Below are 20,886 nucleotides of genomic sequence, written 5' to 3' on the forward strand. Positions count from 1 at the left end.
CAGCTCACACCCCAGGCAGCAGACACAGAACTCAATGTCACAACTCACTTTAACAGTTTTGTGCCCAATCCCACACAGCAAAAGCACATTGACAGCAGTTCCATCCAACCACTGTAAGCACAGGTGCCTTTGGTTAAACAGTGCTGGCTTATTTCAAATCCAATCCCTGCTTGTGAGCCTTAAACACAATGCACAGAGCTCCTTTATTAACTTAGAACTCCCTCATATCTCACCAGATAAACTTTTCTGTAGCTCAGGGAGTTACTCTAGACAAGCCCTAATACACAGACCATTGTTCTATTTGTCCTTGCTTTTCTACTTCTCACATAATTTTTCTGCTGCCCAATCTCATGGCTGCTGCTTAGCTCTAATCACAGTTCTGCTGCTCTGAGCTGCCTTTTACAGCTTTCCCAAAACCCTCTGAATTTATGGATTCCCACTCCCTGCCTCTGTGATTCCCTCCCTGCAGCATCTCTCCCTTTGGAGAGCCAATCTTCCACCTGAGCTCCAAAGGGAACCCCCATGGAAGCTGCAGTGTCCAAAAGTGTCACTCCAGACCCACGGAGCCAACAGGGAGAGGATTTAGGGAGAAAAGAGCTCAGATTGGAAAGAAATCATCCATGGGAATTGGCTCCTCAGTTGGGGCTGGGAAGGGAAGCAGCTCCTCTGGAGTGAGGGGCATGGAGGTAGAAAATGATGGACAATTAAGCAGATCCCATTGAAGGGTTTGGGAATAGGGTCAGTGGTCAGGAATAAAATCATGGAATACTTGAGGCTGGAAAAGACCTCTGGGATCATCAAATCCAACCATTGTTCACCACCAAACCATGTCCTAAGTGCCACATCCCTGTTTTCTGTCAGGGATGGTGACTCCACACTTCCCTGCTCTGCTTCCTGACCATTTCTCACTGCATAAATTATTCCTAATATCCAACCAGTGCATAAATTATTCCTAATATCCAACCTAAACCTTCCTCAGCACAACCCAGGACAGCAAATCTCAGTCCCTTATGGCCTCTGATACTCAATCCCAAATAGTTTTGAGAGGAACACCAATTCCACTGCCTCAGATGTAGTTAAAGACATGACGAGGTAATTTCTGGAATAAACTCCTCCGTGGTAAACCAGATGGCAGCACAGAAATAAAGAGAGTTTGCAGGAGATGGCAAACATTTGGTGCTAAAATATTCCCAGAGTCATGCTGCTGCTCTGTGTGCTCAGGAAGGGGATCCTGGGATGGAACAATAAAGGGTGGTAAAAATGCACCATAACACAGGAATCCATAATGCAGGGGGATAATGGTGTCATGCATAGAAATTGCTTTTTTTCCATGTTTTTTTCAGGATTCTGAGCTGGAATATTCTGTTGTTCAGTTTAGAGATGTGGGAACCCACCTGTGGGAATCAGGTGACCACACCCAGAAGGAAGCTTGGCTTCTTAAAGGGATTTGTGGCATGTTAGCTTTTTTAATTGTGATTTTATTTTTACAAGGATATCTTCCCAGCGTGTCCCACATGGAAAAGCCAAATTTTTTCTACAAGGACATCTTCCCAGTGTGTTCCAAGTGGAAAAGCCACATTTTTTTAATAAGGAAATCTTTCCAGTGTGTTCCAAATGGAAAAGCCAAATTTTTCTATAAGGATATAGAGATTTAAAAAAATATATATAAAAATAAAAATAAATATTACATCTATATAATAAAAATTTAAATATATAAATAAAAGAGACCAATTTTTTTATAAGGACATCTTCCCAGCACGTCCCAAATGGAAAAGCCAAATGTTTCTATAAGGATATAGAAGTTTAAAAATAGATATATAAATAAAAAATACAAAAATAAAAATCTTATACATTGTATGTATATGTTAAAATATAAATATAAAAATTAAAAAAGCCAGATTTTTTATAAGGACATCTTCCCAGCATGTCCGGAATTGTGCCTGGAATGTGGATTTTCTCTTATTTTATCTGTCCTTCTCCAGCAATTTAGTGTCTGTCTCATCAATTGATTGTATTTTATCTCTTTTTTTTTCCCCTAAAACTACCTTGTAGACCTTTTCTCCTCATCATCCCTCAAGTTGGGACAGTCCATGGTCATTCCCACACTGCTCGTGTCTGAAATGTTGGAGTGGCAACGGCAACGCCAACAAATCTAAAGCATCTTCAATTTTTACATTTAATTACTATTTATCTAATTCAATTACAATTCTTCCTTTCCCCCTTCTGTGTTGCAGGTTTATCCAGGAGATCGAGCAGGCCATGGAGCTGGGCCCAGCCAAGCAGTGTCCCCTGAGGGAGTTCCTCACCATGTACATCAAGAACATCTTCCTGAGCCAGGTCCTGGCCGAGATCAACAAGGAGATCGAGGGCGTCACCAAGGCCTCGGATCCCCTGAAGATCCTGGCCAACGCTGACACCATGAAGATCCTGGGAGTGCAGAGGCCTCTGCTGCAGGTGGGAGCTGAGGGGCCGCTCAGGATGTCCCTGTTGTCCATGTCCAGCCATGGCCTGGTTGAGTGTCCAGTGAGGAATGGGCCCATGGAGCTGCTCTGGGGCTGGGAGAGCTGGGAATGTTCCCCTGGAGCAGGGAAGGCTCCAGGGAGAGCTCCCAGCACATGGCAGGGCCTGCAGGGGCTCCAGCAGAGCTGCAGAGGGACTGGGGACAAGGCCTGCAGGGACAGCACCCAGGGAATGGCTCCCACTGCCAGAGGGCAGCCATGGGTGGCATCTTGGCAATGAGCAATTCCTGCCTGGGCTGGCATTGCCAGAGCAGCTGGGGCTGCCCCTGATCCCTGCAGTGCCCAAGGCCAGGCTGGAGCAGCCTGGGATGGTGGGACTGGAATGGGATGGGCTTGAAGGGCCCTTCCCACCCAAACCATTCTGGGGTTTGGGACACTCAGAATCCATCCCCAGGGATTTTTATGGAAGCTGGGGATGGCAAAGGGAAGGGAGACCCTTCCTGGAGTGCTGAGATTGCCAGTGAAGCCCCCAGACCCCAAAATTCCTTCCTAGAGAGGAGTCGGGGTGGGGATGGATCCAATGGCAGGCTGGGAGAGCTGGGAATGGAGGGAATTCCCTGGAGAGGGAGCCTGGGGTGGGATTTTGGGAAGGGATTCCCAGAGCAGCTGGGGCTGCCCCTGAGCCCTGCAATGGCCAAGGTTGGACACTGGGGCTGGAGCAGCCTGGGATAGGGGGAGGTGTCCCTGCCGTGGATGGGGTGGCACTGGGTGATGATGCTGGAGAGGGGCTGGAACACAAACCCTGAGGGAGCCCTGAGGGAGCTGGGGGTGCTCAGCCTGCAGGAAAGGAGGCTCAGGGTGCCCCCAGCACTCTCACAGCTCCTGAAAGGTGCCTGTGCCCAGCTGCCCTTGGGCTCTGTCTCCAGCAGCACTGGCACAGCCAGAGCACACGGCCTGAGCTGTGCCAAGGGAAATCCAGCTTGGAGAGCAGCAAAAAGCTTTTCCAGCAAGGGGGAGAAAGTTCTGCAATGGCTGCCCAGGGAGGGGGTGCAGTCACCATCCCTGGGTGTGTTTAACCAGCCTGGAGGTGGCACTGGGTGCCAGGGGCTGGCTCAGGGGTCAGGGAACAGGTTGGACTCCATGGGCTTGAAGGTCTCTCCCAACCTGGTCATTCTGTGAATTCTGTGATTCTGTAACTGACTCTGGCTGTTGGTCATGTCAAACTCTTTTAATCCTTTGAAGTTATTCCCTCTTTCCTGGGAAATTCTCTCATCAGGGATGGATAATACTGGCACAGTCCTTAGGAAGCAGCACCTTTATCCCAGGGTTTAGGTGGCCATTTTCTATCCTAGCTTACAGCAGTTAATTATTAATATTACCCATAGGGATATTATAATTTCATGCAATAATAGGAATAACTGTATTATTGTTACCATTTCCAGAATTTTTGATGCTCTAATGGTCACTGACTGTGCCTGTCTGGGTGCAGCAGGACTGGGATGGTCCTTTCAGAACCAAAACAAAATCAAATTCCAGAACAGCATTTCCAGAAGTCCCTGGAGGGGAGAACAGCTTCTTTAGAAAGGGGCCAAAATTCTCTTTTCAGGAGCTGAAATGATGTTTTGGGACTGCACAGAATCCCTGGATTGTTTCCTTCCCAAGCTTTACCTGCCTTAATATGGATAAAGTATTTTCTGTGGCTCATGGCTTCATTTCTCATGAAAATGTGTTCTATAATGTCAGTATATTTCCTTAAAGTTCATTCAGGGTTAAAGACTCAGAGTGGTTTGGAATTTTCTCATCCAGCTCCTACAATTTGTTTCTCTTGATGGATGGAAATTATTTTGAACTGGAATTATCCTTGGTCAAACTGTCTGTGCTCAGGAGGTCTCCTTGTTCCCGACATCAGAGAAGGGCAATTCTCTGAATAGAGAAGAAAAATTGCTGCCTCTTTGAACCAGCTCATCCAAACAGCTCCCTAAAATAAATCCTATTGATTTTCCATTAAAGGGGTTTAAAAAAAGGCTATTTCTGCATGGCAGTGCTGGAGCTTGGAGTCTTTGCCCCCATCCCCTCGTGGATATGATGGAAATGTGGTGAATGAAGCTCTCCCCCAGTTTTTTGGGAGTTTTTTTTGCTATTTTGGGTTCCTGATTTAACCATCCCACTCTTTGCTATCCCAAAGATCTCTCTGAACTCTCTCCAGCTGGGATTGGAACAGGACTGGGGAATTTATCAGCCCCCACTGATAAAGCTGCTTTGGGATCACTATCAGCACGTGTCTGAGCTGAATCAGATGAGAGATAAACGATTTTCAAGCATTGTGTGCTCACAGATGAATCACCCACTCCTGTAAAGATTATCCTTAAAAAAAAAATTGTCCTTTCTAAATATTCCATTTTACTGCCTTGTTTTCCATTCCTCCCTCCTCAAGTGTAAAACACTTGAAACCCTTTTCCTTTGCAGAGCGACTGAATCACCGTGAAACTCATTTGTCTCAAAATTATTCAGCATTAAATTTCAGGCTGTAATTGTTTAAATCGATCCTAAATTAGGCTACAAGTGCCTCGACAGCTTCTTGCAGCCTGTTCTTGTAGGGTTCTCAACGAGGTGATAAATCTTCCCACCCAGGTGGTCACTGGCCTTAAAAACCTGTTGCTCCATCTCCAAAAAAATCCAAATTGCTTCCCTCTGGAGCAGCAGAGTGGGATTTTTTCCTTTCCTTCAAAGCTTCTGTTGTTTCTTATCTCAGCGTGGTGTGGGTTATGCTGCTGATGCTTTTTTGGCCAAACTCCAGCAGCTGAAAATCCCCAAAAAAACCCAAAAAACTCCTTAAAAATCTCCTTAAAAACAGCACGGTGTGGATGATGCTCCTGATACTTTTTTGGCCAAACTCCAGCAGCTGAAAATCACCAAAAAAAAAAAAAAATAAACTCTTAAAAAGTCAGGTTGTGCAGCTGTTTTGGAGGATAACGATTTGCTGGAGCTAATTACCACAGCACCCACTCCATGCACTTGTGGCTTTCCAAGGAGACATCTCTGAGAGCTTCTGGAATGTTTTATTCCCATCAAACGAGTGGTTATTAAGGAGAAGGATGGTCCCAGCCAGCAGCTCTCGATGGCTCACCAATGCTGATGGCTGCACGCTTTGATGGAGGCTGGATGTTTTTATTTATCAGTGTAAACAAATTAATTATCTTTGCAGGCTGGCTCCCTGCCAGCAGCATCCATTAAGGAGCAGGCATGGCTGATCCATGGGGGTTTTTCCCAGTCAAGGATAATTTTAAAGCAATTTTAATGCTTCTGAGCCTCATATTTCAATTTTTTGTTTTGCAGTTGGCGTGGTGTTACCACCAAGATGTTTTCAGCTCTTGTTTGTGTGTTTCATGTCACGAGGATAAAACCCACCGAGTGCAGAATTTGGGCTAAATCTCCTTTTCTAGCTTCAAATGAGAGACATAATTTTCTCTTGGTGGGAGTCTGACTCTCCCTGTTGCTTCCAACATTTCTTCAGATAATTTCTCCTCTGGAGGGGGGACATTGAGTGCAGTTCCTGCCTTTTGTGGAAGCTTTGAGAAGGTTCTCATGTAAGCCAGCTGCAGCTCTCCACCGAGGACTTCTGAGCTGCACAAAACCAACTGCTTTAGGCAGAGTTTGAATTTATTTTAAAAACTCAAGTCAGGGTTTTCATTTCTTTTAAAATCTCCACCTTCACTGGCACGTTCAGTGCATCCCAGGGCAGGGCGGTTCTGTGTGGACATTTTCAAGCGGTGCCCCTGGCAGGCAGGATTATTTTAGAATTATTTCTGTCCTCTTCAGATGTGCAGAAGCAGAGTCAGGCTTCACAAACCATCCCACAGGTGTGAGTCACATCTGGCCTGAAGGGAACAATCCCGTGTTTGAGGTCTCTGAGATCCCCTCAATCCCTGACAGGACTTGGGGTTGGTCAGGAACCGGATAACCCTCATTTGCTCACTGATGAATCACTAAATTGGGATATTTGGGGTTTGAAGGGACTTTTAAAGGGTTGGAAGGGAGCTTTAAAGGGATTAAATTGGGGATATTAAATTGGGGGATATTTTGGTTTGGAAGGGACCTTTAAAGGGTTGGAAGGGACCTGTAAAGGGTTGGAAGAGACCTCTAAAAGGATTAAATTGGGGGATATTAAATTGGGAGATTTTAAATTGGGGGATATTAAATTGGGGGATATTTTGGGTTTAAAGGGTTGGATGAGACCTTTAAAGGGATTAAATTGGGGGATATTAAATTGGGGGATATATTGGGTTTAAAGGGTTGGATGAGACCTTTAAAGGGATTAAATTGGGGGATATTAAATTGGGGGATATGTTGGGTTGGAAGGGCCCTTTACAGGGTTGAAAGGGACATTTAAAGGGTTGGAAGGGAGCTTTAAAGGGATCAAATTGGGGGAATATTAAATTGGGGAATATTTTGGGTTTAAAGGGACCTTTAAAGGGCTGACCTTTAAAGGGTTGGAAAGGACCTTTAAAGGGATTAAATTGGGGGATATTTTGGGTTGAAGGGGACCTTTAAAGGGTTGAAATGGACTTTTAAAGGCCTTTCAGTCCAGCCCTGCTGCCATGAGCAGGGACATCTTCCACTGTCCTTGCTCCAAGCCCCATCCAACCTGGCCTAGAGCATTTCCACTGAGATTTGGGAGCAAAATTATGATCCTGGTCTTCTCTAAGGCCACCAAGGTGTTTTGTTCACCTCAGCATGACTCTGCCATGTCCTGGGTCATGCCCTGGGTGCCCAGAGCAGCTGTGGGTGCCCCTGCATCCCTGGAAGTGCCCAAGGCCAGGTTGGATGGGGCTTGGAGCACCCTGGGAAAATGAAATGTGTCCCCACCCATGGCAGGGATGGGATGGGATGGGATGGGATGGGCTTTAAAGTCTCTTCCAACCCAAACCAATCTGTGAGTCCAACCTCACCCTCACTCAGCACGTGCAGCTCATTTTCAGTGCCAGCTGATCAAGTCCTCCCCAGACCCATAAATTCCTCGCCTTTACATTCCTTGTAATTTATTTTCATTTCTTCCCCCCTTGCATTCGGTTTTTCCTCAGAAGTTGGGAGTAAACCACACATATCTGCCCCAGCCTCCATCCCAGGCCTTGATTGATTATTTTAATTACCCAGAGAGCGCTGCCAGCTCCCTCAGCAGCAGCATTGCTCTCATAAATCCTCAATTTGCCTCACAGGGTGGTGTCAGACCCAGCCCCTGTCACCTCCCTGGCCAGAGGAGAAGCCTTTTAGCCCGGCCACCCTCCTGCTGGTTTGAAGCTCCAGCTGCACATTCCTCATTTGCAAACTCATTAAGAATCCCTGGCAGCAAGCACGGGGATGGATGCTGAGGATGCTGAGGCAGGGCAGCTTCTCCTCCCTGCCGAAAATCCAGTGGGAAGTCACAGATCCAAGTGCCACAGGAGTGACGCTCACCCACTTTTCCCTTTTTCTTCCAGTTCCTTTTCTTCCCCAAGATTTCTGCAATTTTAAATCAGTGCTTTGCTTTCTCTGGGGTTGTTTTGGTGATGGATGAGCTGGAATTCCAGGAGGAAGCTGGAAAGGCAAAGTCTGATAAACTTCATTTAAAGGAAGCTGTGTTGCTCCATTGTGGTGGTGTTTGAGGGTCTCAGGATGAGGGAAGAGATGGGAATCTGACTCCATGGTTCAGAAGGATGATTTACTATTTTATGATATATTACATATAATTATATATAATATAACACAACACAACATAATATAATATAATATAATATAATATAATATAATATGATATAATATAATATAATATAATAATCATATATAATAATAATAGAATTCTATATAATTATTATATAGAATTATATCTAGATATATTATATTATATTATATTATATTATATTATATTATATTATATTACTAGAAATTATATACTATTATATTAATTAATTATATCTATATTATATTAAAATAAAATTATATACTATTAAATTAATTATATCTATATTATTTTAAAAGAAAATTATATACTAAAACTACACTAAAGAGTAGAAGAAAGGATTTCATCAGAAGGCTAGAAAAGAAAGGAATAGAAAAGAATGATAATAAAATCTTGTGACTGACCAGAGTCTGAGCCAGCTGACTGTGATTGGCCATTAATTAAAAACAACCAACATGGGCCAATCACAGATGCACCTGTTGCATTCCACAGCAGCAGATAATCATTATAATTATTGTTTTTCTTTTCCTCTGAGGCTTCTCAGCTTCTCAGGAGAAAAAATCCTGGCCAAGGGATTTTTCAGAAAGTATCATGGCGACACTCCATCACCAGCATTCCTCCAGGAATGTCTTCCATGGAATCCCTGGATGGTTTGGGCTGGAAGGGACCTCAAAGCCCACCCAGAGCCACCCCTGCCATGGGCAGGGACACCTCCCACTGTCCCAGGGTGCCCCAATGTCCCTTGGACACTTCCAGGGCTGGGACACCAAAACCTTCCACAAAATTCTCTGGGAAACCTGGTTCTTCCATAACTCTCTTTTTCCTACGAAAGTTTAATATTTGCTGTTGCAAACACACCAGAGCTTTAATGTGGGGCCTTGGTTGGGCTGGGCTCTCTGCACCCATCAGCTGAAGTTTGGCTAACCCTATCAATCATACCACAGATATTTTTCCCTTCCCTCTCCTTGTTCCACTCCATAAATCCCAAATCCAGCCTGGAAAGTCTCCCATGAAACCCTTGATGGATGGCTCCAGGAGAAGAAACTTCCCTGTGTTCTTGCCAGGCTCCTCCAAAATCCCATTATTTTTCTTCCCTCGCGTTTTGAAGCCCAGACCCATTTCATTGAGGGAGAATAACTCTCATTGCCGGGTTTTGAAATGTTTTCCTAATCACAAGTGCTGCATGAGAAGAGCCATCACATTTTGAATAATTGATGGCTACTTTATTGAGTTGTCAGCACTAATTCATCCTCCTTTTGAAGTGCTGCGGCGTTCAAAGGAGCCATCCTTTCACAACGTGCTCATTTTTCCAGGAAAAGTTCATTTTTATAATCACTTTTTTTTTTTTTTCCTTTTTCCCTCCCCCACTGTGGAATGTAATTGTAGCTGAGAGGGAGGGATGAGGCTCCTTCCAGCACCCTCTAAAATGCCTTTATTCCTCCTCTGGCTGCTCATTTCTCTGCCTCCCTCCTCTCGCAGAGCTTTAATTATACCTGTTTTAAAAGCACATTTTGAAATATGACACCCAGCTCTGGCGCAGAACAAAAGAGACATTAATCTATTGTTGAAAGGGAAGGTAAAAATCCCTTTTTTTTTTTCTTGTGTGTGGCAGGGGCTGCCCCTCCCTGACAAGCAGCGTTCGGTGGGAGTAGTTGGGATTTTGGAGGCAGGGATTTGTCAACAGGAGAATTATAAAAGGAACAACAATGCAGGAATGCTGCCGTTCCGCTGGAATATTCCTCCTGGCACCCTGCCTCTGGAATCTTCCCCATGAAGTGGATAAATTTTGCAGTTGGAAGGCTCATAGCGCTCTGAGTTACGTCTAAATGAACTGAGGGAAGTAAATTAAAAGTTTCCCCCTCCTGGTTGTAATCTGTAAATAGAGCCTTTCCATCAAAATAAAATGAATTAAATTAAATTTAAAAATAAAATAAAATAAATAAAATAAAATAAAATAAAATAAAATAAAATATTTTAAAAAGGAAAGGAAAGGAAAGGAAATATAAAATGAAATGAAATTAAATTAAATGAAGTGAAATGAAATAAAATAAAATATAGAAAAGAAAAAGTAAAATAAAATAAAATAAAATAAAATAAAATAAATAAAATAAAATATCTCTCTCATGCACACAAAGCTGTCAGAACACTATTTTTTTTTTTTGCAAATATTTTGCTTTTGTGGTGGGATTTTTTGCTTTGTGTGAGCTGCACTTTAAAGAAGAGAAAAGCTTTTCCCTCTCCCCATGAAATTGTACCAGATCTGGTCTTCCTGGGGCTGATCCAGGATTTCCTGGGGAATTCACACCTTTGGGATGTGCTCTTTAATTAAAATATTTGAGGACTTTGTGCCTGTAAAGAAAACTACCACAGGGCATGAAAATCGAGGAAATGCTACAACTCTGTAGGAGAGCCCTGGCCAGGGCTGGTTTAATTACTAATTAATTAATTAGTTCTCTGTTTAACTCTATTTTTTTATCATTTAGGGGTGGTGTCAAACGTGGTGTTGAGGGACAGGTTGAACCCTTGCTGGGCATTTCCTGCTTAATTCCTCCTCTGTCATTTTCCACCACAAAATGAAAAATATCATTATTAATCCCTGTCCTCCCAAGGGATGGACAAGTCATGGACCTGAAATTAAAACCTCAGTGGGAATAATTTGGGCCGTCCCTCAACTTGTTGTGATCGAAAACTTTGTGCCTTCCTCTGGAATTCCAGATTATTCTTTTTCTTAAGCACTGGCCCATCAAAGCCTTTTTTGAGGTCGATATTGATTTAGCAGAAAGCTGAGCTGTTTTTCAGAGGACTTGGGTTTATCACAAGCCATTTCCAACTTCTTCTCACCCAGAGTGGTCTTGGCAAGGATGGTTTGGAAGGAGTCAGGACTGAGCAGCCAGCAATGCTTTACTTTTGTGGGAACTGACCTGCTCAGCACCACCTCGAGCATTTGACCTCAATTTATACCCTGAGGTCTCCCAGAAAACCCTCTTTGAATTCCTCTGAATTCCCTCTAAATCCTCAACTCTGAATTCCTGTTGGTGAGGGAATGGCTCCTGGGACATGGAGGTGAGGATGGGATTTGTGTGACTCGGGGTGAAAAGTCCTCCCTTTTCACACAGGGTGAAACTCCTGGGATTCTGCTGAGGGACAGGAGCTTGTGAAAGAGTTCAGCCAAAAAAAAAAAAAAAAAAGATTTTCTAAAGGGTATTTAATTGGCTCTTCACTTGGAGAGAGCTCAGGGAACTCCTTTTGGGAAGTTGATGTAGCCACATCCCTCATCCACCTTCGTACTACTGAAATGGAAAATCTGTAAACACAGATTGACCTTGTGTTGCAGCAACCACTGAATATTTAAAATTCCTCTTTCCTCCCCCAAAATTTCCTTTTTTTTTTTGCCCAGTGATGGACCCAAATTCTCTGTTTCCTGCACTGTACAGACCCCAGGTGGGATGATTATCCCATTTCCCCAACACTTCCCTGTTCAGTGCATGCTCCCCATCAGGCCGTGTGTTTTTCTGGATAAGACGGGAAATGTTTGTTCTACATAGGTATGAAACAAAAAGCTGTAACTGAGTAGTATCTCAGAAAACCCTCTTTAAATTCCTGTGAATTCTCTCTAAATCCTCAACTCTGAATTCCTGTTGGTGAGGGAATGGCTCCTGGGACATGGAGGTGAGGATGGGATTTGTGTGACTCGGGGTGAAAAGTCCTCCCTTTTCACACAGGGTGAAACTCCTGGGATTCTGCTGAGGGACAGGAGCTTGTGAAAGAGTTCAGCCAAAAAAAAAAAAAGATTTTCTAAAGGGTATTTAATTGGCTCTTCACTTGGAGAGAGCTCAGGGAACTCCTTTTGGGAAGTTGATGTAGCCACATCCCTCAGCCTGCTTCATACTACTGAGGTGGAAGATCTGTAAACACAGATTGACCTTTTGTTGCAGCAACCACTGAATATTTAAAAATCCTTTTTCCTCCCCAAAAACTGCCCTTTTTTTTGCCCAGTGTTAGACCCAAATTCTGTTTCCTGCACTCTACAGACCCCAGGTGGAATGATTATCCCATTTCCCCAACACTTCGCTGTTTGATGCAGGCTCCCCATGAGGCCGTGTGTTTTTCTGGGTAAGACAGGAAATGTTTGTTCTACATAGGTATGAAACAAAAAGCTGTAATGAGTAGTATCCTGGTAGTAACTGAGTAGTAATCCAATAGTAACTGAGCTAGTCCAGTTTGCTGTTTCTGTGTGAAACTGAGTGAAATTCTCTGCCGTTAATTGCAACAATATCAGAGATGAATTCCCGCCATTCCATCCACGGGAGATTCATTTCTCCTCGGCTCTCTTTGCATTCCCATGAGTGATCTTGAGTGCCACCTGCCTTCCCAATAAATCCTGGAATTCATCCGTGAATATGACAACAAAAATGACAACAAAGATGACAACAAACATGACAGCATCCCAGATACAAACGATCTCCGCTCCGAGTTAATTCCCGTTTCCCAGCAGGGCTCCGCGGTGACCCCGCTGGGTTTGGAAGCGCTGCTGCTTGGTTAATAGATGAATGTTTTGTGTGGATGGCTCCATCCCAGCCAGGTTCAGCTCCCTGGCCTTCCCACTGAATGCCCTGCATGGATTTATCCACGGGACAATCAGCAGAATGTCGTTAGAAATGGGAAAACAACGGGCGATAAAACAAAGTGCTGCTTCCCCGCCATCCATGACTGCCTGGGAGGCCTCTCGGAGATGCTCTGGCTGCTGGGAAGGGGAGATGGCTCTGTCAGGAAATGATGCACAAATTCCACATGGAAGGGACAGTCCATGGCCCCATCCAGCCCATTTTCCAAGCAGGATTGCTCGTCACAGCACTGGCCAGGATTGAACAACGGCAGTACCGCCGTTATCAGACATCTCCCGTAATGAGCTGTCCCAGTGGATTTTTCACTTCCCAGTCTGATGTCTTTTATTCTTTATTCCTCCTAAAATGTGGGGTTTTGGTGGGAAAAGACACCTTCTTTTCCCTGCTGCTCTTTTGCTGGGTTTTGGGAGTGGGGTTTTGCCATCACACAGAACTTTGGGATGACAGAAATCCTGAGTTAGGAGCAGGTGGCTGCGAAAATGGTGAGCAGTTCCTTCAGTTGTTTTTACTTCTTTCCAGCAGGTCAGGGAGGGGAAATACTCAGTGCTTAGTGTAGGAAACTGTGAAGTGCAGCTGAATAATTTTTGGGTTGTTTTGGTTCAGTTTTTGGATTAATGAGCAGGTCTTTGGGAAAATCGTGATAAAAATTGTTGGGATCTGAAGGAAGCAAAAGTGTCCTTGATGTGTGATTCAGGATTTATCTTTACTGCAAAGCCTGCAGGGACAGCACCCAGGGAATGGCTCCCACTGCCAGAGGGCAGCCATGGGTGGCATCTTGGCAATGAGCAATTCCTGCCTGGGCTGGCATTGCCAGAGCAGCTGGGGCTGCCCCTGATCCCTGCAGTGCCCAAGGCCAGGCTGGACACTGGGGCTGGAGCAGCCTGGGACAGTGGGAGGTGTCCCTGCCATGGCAAGGGTGGCACTGGGTGGACTTTGAAGATTCCTTGGCACCCAAACCATTCTGGGATTGCTTTGGGAGTGTCTGTGTCCCATCTATGAGATTCTCAGAAAATCACAGAATCCCTGTGACTGGAAAATCCCTCCAAGGCCATCAAATCCAACCTGTGCCCCATCCCCACCTTGTCTCCAGCCCACAGCACTCAGTGCCACCTCCAGACCTTCCTTGGACACCTCCAGGGATGGAAACTCCACCACAAATCCAAGTGATCCCATTTCCACACTGGTTTAAACTGGTGTGGCTGAGCTTTTCTTATGGAGAACGTCAGCCCAAAAGGGAAAGTGCCCTGCAGGCTCCGGCATTTTCCAAATCCATCCCCACTTCCAGAAACTGGGACACATCCTCACACCATGGCTCCTCCTTGGACTCATCTTCCTTTGGGAACGACCCCACTCTCGGACCTGTCAGCAGGAGGGGCCTGGGGAAAGGAGAGACAACAGAAGGAGAATAGAGAGGGTTTAAAATATTCCAATTTCGCTCCCAGCCCACGGATCTCCTGTTGTAATTCCTGCTTCTCCTGGCAGGATCACAGGCTGGTGCTGCCTGTTCTCCCACCTCCCCAGCTCTGTCATTCCCACATCTCCAGGGCTCTGGGGTGCTCACTGAGGTTTGATGAGTTCCATGTTAACACGAGCGGCTGGATCCTGGGCGCCGCCTCCACGCACAAGGAATTCCCAAACAATCCTTTGGAGACATCAGGGACAGAGCTGTGATCTCCTCGGGCTTTGATGTGTGAGCACAGGGCTGAATTTATTGAATAAATCACCAGTGGTGCCAGCATGGGCAACTTCCATGAGATTTCTCCTGTCTGTGCTTTTTAGGGGCAGGATTCAGGCTGGATTTTCCCTTTTGGGATGGGCAAAGACCCCCCTGAATCACCCTTAAATTGGTCAATTTGACGCCTGCTCGTGCCACAATCCAAAAATGCAAAATTGATTTGTTTTTTGCTTTTTGGTTTTTGGGTTTTTGGTGGGTTTTTGTGTTTTGTTTTGGTTTGGTTTTTGCCTTGGTTTTGGGGTTTTTTGTTGTTGTTTGTGGTTAATTTGGGGTTTGGTTGGTTGGTTGGTTTTGGGTTTGGGGGGTTTTTTTTGTTTGTTTGGGGTTTTTTGTTTGGTTTTTTTTGGTAACCAAAAAAAATTTTTGTTTTTTTTGGCAAAAAAAATGTAAACCAACAGAATAAGTGAAATTACAGATTTTTTTTTTTTTTTTTGTAATCTCCTTCACTTTGCAGCACACGATGCAATTCTCTTCGTAGCCTCCAGCTTAGGAAACTCTGCATTATGCCAAGGGTTCTATGAAATTAAAATTTGGCAGGATTAAGGATATTTGAGTTCTGTTCTTGTGTGGAGACCTTGAGTCCATCACATCCCCTTTCCAATGGTTTTGCTTTTTGAGCCATTCCTGGGAGGAGGAGCAGGGAGGAGCCCTCAGCTGCTTTGGGATTTCTCCATCCCAGCACTGGATTTGTTTGAAATCCTTTGGAATCCTTTGGTGGAGAATGGGAATTCCAGTGCCTTGCTCATCCTAAAGTTCAGTTGTTCCTGTGCACTAAAATATTGAAATTCAAGTCTTGCTAAACAAATTACTTGAGGGAAAAATTTTTTTCCTTCCTGTCTTTTTCCTAACCAATTCCTCTCTTTTTATGTATAAGTTGCATTCCAGCACTGGGATGTTCTAATGGAAATGTGGAAAAATTTCCCCATTCTGTTGAGAAACACCTGAAAAACCAAATTCTCACCCTCTGACCTCTTGTGTGGAAACTGGGGTAGAAATTGCCCTTTGGAAATATTCTTCTCCTTCAAATTTAATACCAGCCTTAGTCTTGCATAAAATCAATGCACAGAAGATAAAATTTCACCTTTCTGTCCTTTTCCTAACCAATTCCTCTCTTTCCAGTGATTTTATGGATAAATTGCATTCCAGCACTGGGATGTCCTAATGGGAATGTGGAAAAATTTCCCCATTCTGTTGAGAAACACCTGAAAAACCAAATTGTCACCCTCTGGCCTCTTGTGTGGAAATTGGGGTGGAAATTCCCCTTTGGAAATACTTTTCTCCTTCAAATTCAAGACCAGCCTAAACTGTGCATAAAATCAATGCACAGAAGATTAAAATTTCACCTTTCTATCCTTTTCCCAACCAATTCCTCTTTTTCCAGTGATTTTATGTATAAATTGCATTCTAGTACTGGGTTTTCCTCATGGAAATGGAAATTTCCTACTGGAAATGTGGAATTTTTTTACCCATTCTGTTGAGAAGCACCTGAAGAACCAAATTGTCAATTTTGGCCACCTCTGGCTTCTTGTGTGGGAATTGGGGTGGAAATTCCCTTTGGAAATATTTTTCTCCTTCAAATTTAAGACCAGACTTAATAGATAAAATAAAATCAATGCACAGAAGATAAAACTGTGAATTTAACATCCCAATCCTTTTGGGATGCCTCAGAGGATGAATCCATAGCAAGGCCTCTGCTCTGTCCCCATGTTTGCCAGGGGTTGCTTTGGTGAACAAAGAATTCTTCATTAATTAGTGTTGGGTTAACGAAGGGTGAGGCAGAAATGTGAATTTTGGTGCATAAAGGTGAATTTTGGTGCTGAAAGGTGAGGTTTGAGTGTGGTTTGGGATCCCCCTACAGCAAAATGTCACTGCTGGTGACGTTGGCCTGGTCACTCTGTGTTCTGTCACCCCTCCAATGAGACTTTTAGACACTTATGGCAAAAATCTGACAAATGGACTTCTAATTTCAGTGAAATTACATATCTGTGAGCTCAGGAGCTCAGCCTGGCTCAGGGTCCCTCTTAAGCCTTTACCCCTCCCTCCTGGATGTCACCCTTTGTTTTCCAGTGGTCTCTTGCACTCTCATCAATTTTGTTGAATTTAGATCATAATTACATAATTAATTTTGTTTCATTTAGATCATAATTACAGCCTTTGCACTGGACAGCACCAATCCAGGGCCACAACAACATTTTATTTTGGGAGCTCAGCCTTGCTAAACCTTTCTCAATTGATTTTTTCACAATTTCTTTTGGTTTTTCACCTTTATCGTGGTCACTGTGTCTTCCTAGGAGCATCACTGAACCTTCACATTCACCATCTCCAGCAGGACATTTTTAATAGATAAATATATTTTAAATATTGGCATTTTGAGACTGTGTGAAGGAAAAAAAAAAAAAAATAGATCTCAGAGCACGTAAAAATAACACTGAGGGGTTTTATTCTCCAAACTGGGCCAGCTGTGTGAAAACATTTATTAAAAAACGAGCTCCCAAACGGAGGGCTCTGCTCCCCAGCATCATTAATTCCCTGCTCCACGTTCCATTTGTCTGCTAATGATGTTCTAGAGCAGGCCTGACAAAGGAGAGGGAAAGCTGCCACTCACCACTGGTGAAAGGAACCTGTCACCTCGCCACCAGCTCACCTGTAATTGGGGGAGTTGTGTGAAAAAGGTAAAAACCCACTCCTAGGAATATTCAGGGATGGGGGGTGAAAATGTCAGGGATTTTTTTTTTCAGCTCCTACAGCACAAACCAGGCTGGGAATCACCGGCTGTGAGTCCCTCTTGCCTGCAGGAATGTATATTGATTAATAAAGGGGGAGCCTGGCACTTGTAAGTGATAAACAGTTCTGCAGCAGTGCGGAGGGTGTATTAAAGGCTAAGAGCTAATGACTTTTCTGCTGGATGGAACACATTAAGAGCAGCGGGAAGCTGCAGCTATTTTATCACCTCACTAATGTCCCTGACAACATTCACTTGGTGGGAGTGAATGGATGGGAATCCATTTGGAGGAGTAAATTAAAATACCTTAAAAAATGCCTTTAATAATAGCTCCAGAACTCAGCGGGACCAGAGAAGGGAGAGATACAAAAGGCCAATTAAATTATCCCCTCCATCTCCCTGCCAAGGCACTGATATTCCTGATTATGCTGGGGCTGCTGCACCATTCCAGGAGGATTTTGGTGTCTCAAGTCAGGGCTGGAATTTGGGGCTGTCACAAACTTCCCCGTGTCCAACCAAATTTTCCCTTCCCTGCTCCTTGCATTGCACATAAAATGGGAATAAATGAATTTAAAAAATCCATGTCCGAGTGACAATTTTCCCATTCCCTGCTTTTTAAGTTTGTGGCAAAGCTGGGTTACAAACTTAAAAAGCAGGGAATGGGAAAATTGTCACTTGGACAAGGATTTTCTTTATTCATTTATTCCCAGCTTGGGATCAGGGACTCATTGTTTTGGAGATTATCTCCAAGGCATCTCCTCACGTGGATATTTCAACTGGGGTTTTTGGAGGTGTTGAGACCACCTTGGCAGGGAATTCTTGGACTGTGCAGCTGCCCACGGAAGTGATGGATTCCCCATTGCTGGAAGGGTTCAAAAACCACCTTCCATCTCCCTGCCAAGGCACTGATATTCCTGATCATGCTGGGGCTGCTGCATCATGCCAGGAGGATTTTGGTGTCTCAAGTCAGGGAATGATGTCAGGGCTGTTACAAACTTCCCCCCGTGTCCAGCGAAATTTTCCAAATTTTCCCTTCCCTGCTCCTTTGCACTGCACATAAAATGGGAATAAATGAATTTTAAAAATCATTGTACAAGTGACAATTTTCCCATTCCCTGTTTTCTAAGTTTGTAGCAAAGCTGGGTAAGGAGCCAGCTTGGGATCATTATTGGTTTGGAGATTATCTCCAAGGCATCTCCTCACATGGATATATCCAGTCCAGCTGGGGTTTTTGGAGGTGTTGAGACCACCTTGGCAGGGAATTCTTGGACTGTGCACCCTTGGCACAGCTGCCCAGGGAAGTGATGGAGTCCCCATCCCTGGAAGGGTTCAAAAACCATCTTCCATCTCCCTGCCAAGGCACTGATATTCCTGATCATGCTGGAGCTGCTGGGTCATTCCAGGAGGATTTTGGTGTCTCAAGTCAGGGAATGATGTCAGGGCTGGAAGTTGGGGCCAACCAAATTTTCCCTTCCCTGCTCTTCTGCACTGCACATAAAATGGGAATAAATGAATTTAAAAAATCCATGTCCAAGTGACAATTTTCCTATTCCCTGCTTTTTAAGTTTGTAGCAAAGCTGGGTTGCAAACTTAAAAAGCAGGGAAAAGGAAAATTGTCACTTGGGCAAGGATTTTCTTTATTCATTTATTCCCAGCTTGGGATCAGGGATTCATTGTTTTGGAGATTATCTCCAAGGCGCCTCCTCACGTGGATATTTCAACTGGGGTTTTTGGAGGTGTTGAGACCACCTTGGCAGGGAATTCTTGGATTGTGCAGCTGCCCAGGGGAGTGATGGATTCCCCATTCCTGGAAGGGTTCAAAAACCACGTGGAGGTGACACCTGGGGACGTGGGTTGGTGATGGCCATGGCTGGTGGTTGGACTCAGTGACCTGAGAGGTCCTTTCCAACCTTAACCTTGATCCCACTGAGTTCCAACCCCTTTTTGGGATGCTGGGAAGCACCTGGGTGCTGGCTCAGAATTCCCGTTTTGTGGGGAATTCAGGAGATTTGGACAGTTCTGGTGGGTTTTGGGTGGACAATTTGACTTTGCTGGTGCTGGAGAATAAAATGCCACCACTTTTAGATATCCCAGGGTCAGAGCTCCTGGGATGGGGCTTTTTGTTGAATTTGGGGTGTTTTAGCATAACTTGGGCGTGGAATTTGAGTTCAAAATGGAAATTTGAGTTCAAAGTGGAATTCCTGTGGAATTTGAGTTCAAAATCAGAATAAATTCACCAGATCTGCCAGAAAACTTCACCCAGTGACTTTTCCACCCTCGTGGCAAACTCCCCTCTCTGTGCTTTAACTGGGTCTGATTTATTCTGCATTTACTGGGCTTGGGCAGGGCTGGCCCCAGAAATTGTTAACTTTGTGTCATAAATATTGAATAGAGTGTTTAAAGGAGGGAAACTCTTCTGCATGGCCACAGCAATGAGCAGATTTTATGGTTCATGTTTTCCTTTTATTTTTTTAAAGAAACAAATGTACATTTTGCTCTCCATCAATATTCCAGTTCAGTGGAGCACAGCTTTCCTGGATCACGCAGTGCCAGGTAAATAAGATTTAGCCAGGACCTTGTTTGTGCACTCATTTGGCTCCCGCAACATCACATTTAAAGCAGAGAGAGAATTCCAGCAGATCCTGGACTCACATCCATGGGGTGAATTCACTCAGCGCCTCTCAGTATAAATCTCATGAAAATTAAAATATCACCTGCTTTGAAAAAAAGAAAAAATCCCTTGGAGTTAAGAGGGGAAGCAAAGTTGTAGTAGGGTGTAGTATAACCACAGTAATGGGCAAAAACTGACACTGGAATAATGGATTTTCCTGGAAAAAGGCTGGGAGAGGAAAGCAGGCTCAGATTGGAGACTAAAAAGAGATTTTGCTGCTAAACACGGGTTTGAATGGAATTGATGCATTCTAAAAACTCCAGCCCTTTGTAAAACCTGGGTGTGCCGGAAAGAAAAGTGGGAAAATGTTGTTATCAGTCCATGTGATAACACTGATCAGTGGAAGAGGGAATTTAGATTATCCTCTTCCCTCTGTTAGCTACAAAATATTAATTTAGTTGGTTTTACTCCTCTATTTTATTGTTGTACTCCTTTATTTGAGCGTTGTGCTGGAATAGGGCTCCAGGTTGGCTCCCTGATGGATCCAACTTTTCCCATTCCCACTCCCTCAGGGCTCATGTTGGTTATTTTAGCACCACCCAAGAGCATCAAACAGCTAATTTATCCCAAAATTGCAGCCAAACTGGCTCCCTAGCTCCTGCTTTTCAGGTTTCAGTGACTCCCATCTCTGACTCTGCTCATTTAGTCAGAGTCTTTCCATTTTTGGGAGAAATTTGGGCAAAACGCCCCAGTTTTTTATCTGCCTTTCTCATTGCCCACCAAGGCACTGACAGCACTTTGTATTTATTAGCATTTGATATTTATTAGATATTTATTTATTAAATACCTAGGCAGGTATATAAGTTTAAGGAATTTAATTTTTGTCCTTTAGGAATGGTCCCAAATCCAGAAGAGCTTTGAAACTTTCCCTCTCTCCTGCCCTGCTTTAATTACAGCTGGGCCCTGCTTGGTGCTTAAAAATCGTGAGGGATCAGCTAAACTGCAGCTTAAAAATGAG

The 20,886-nt window shown here is 44.1% G+C and overlaps 1 protein-coding gene across 1 annotated transcript in view; it reads left to right on the forward strand.

Annotated features, from left to right (window-relative positions):
* EXOC4 (exocyst complex component 4) overlaps positions 1–20,886 on the forward strand; it is a 361,901-nt gene that overhangs the window by 264,519 nt on the left and 76,496 nt on the right. The window contains exon 11 of the mRNA XM_054292411.1: positions 2,235–2,454. Coding sequence (XP_054148386.1) covers positions 2,235–2,454 — 220 coding nt within the window. The remainder of the gene's footprint in view (positions 1–2,234; positions 2,455–20,886) is intronic.

The sequence above is a fragment of the Melozone crissalis genome, unplaced genomic scaffold, assembly GCF_028551555.1.
Source record: "Melozone crissalis strain CALT ecotype California unplaced genomic scaffold, PUWL_Pcris_2 ptg000110l_1, whole genome shotgun sequence".
In the NCBI taxonomy this organism is placed as follows: Eukaryota; Metazoa; Chordata; class Aves; order Passeriformes; family Passerellidae; genus Melozone; species Melozone crissalis.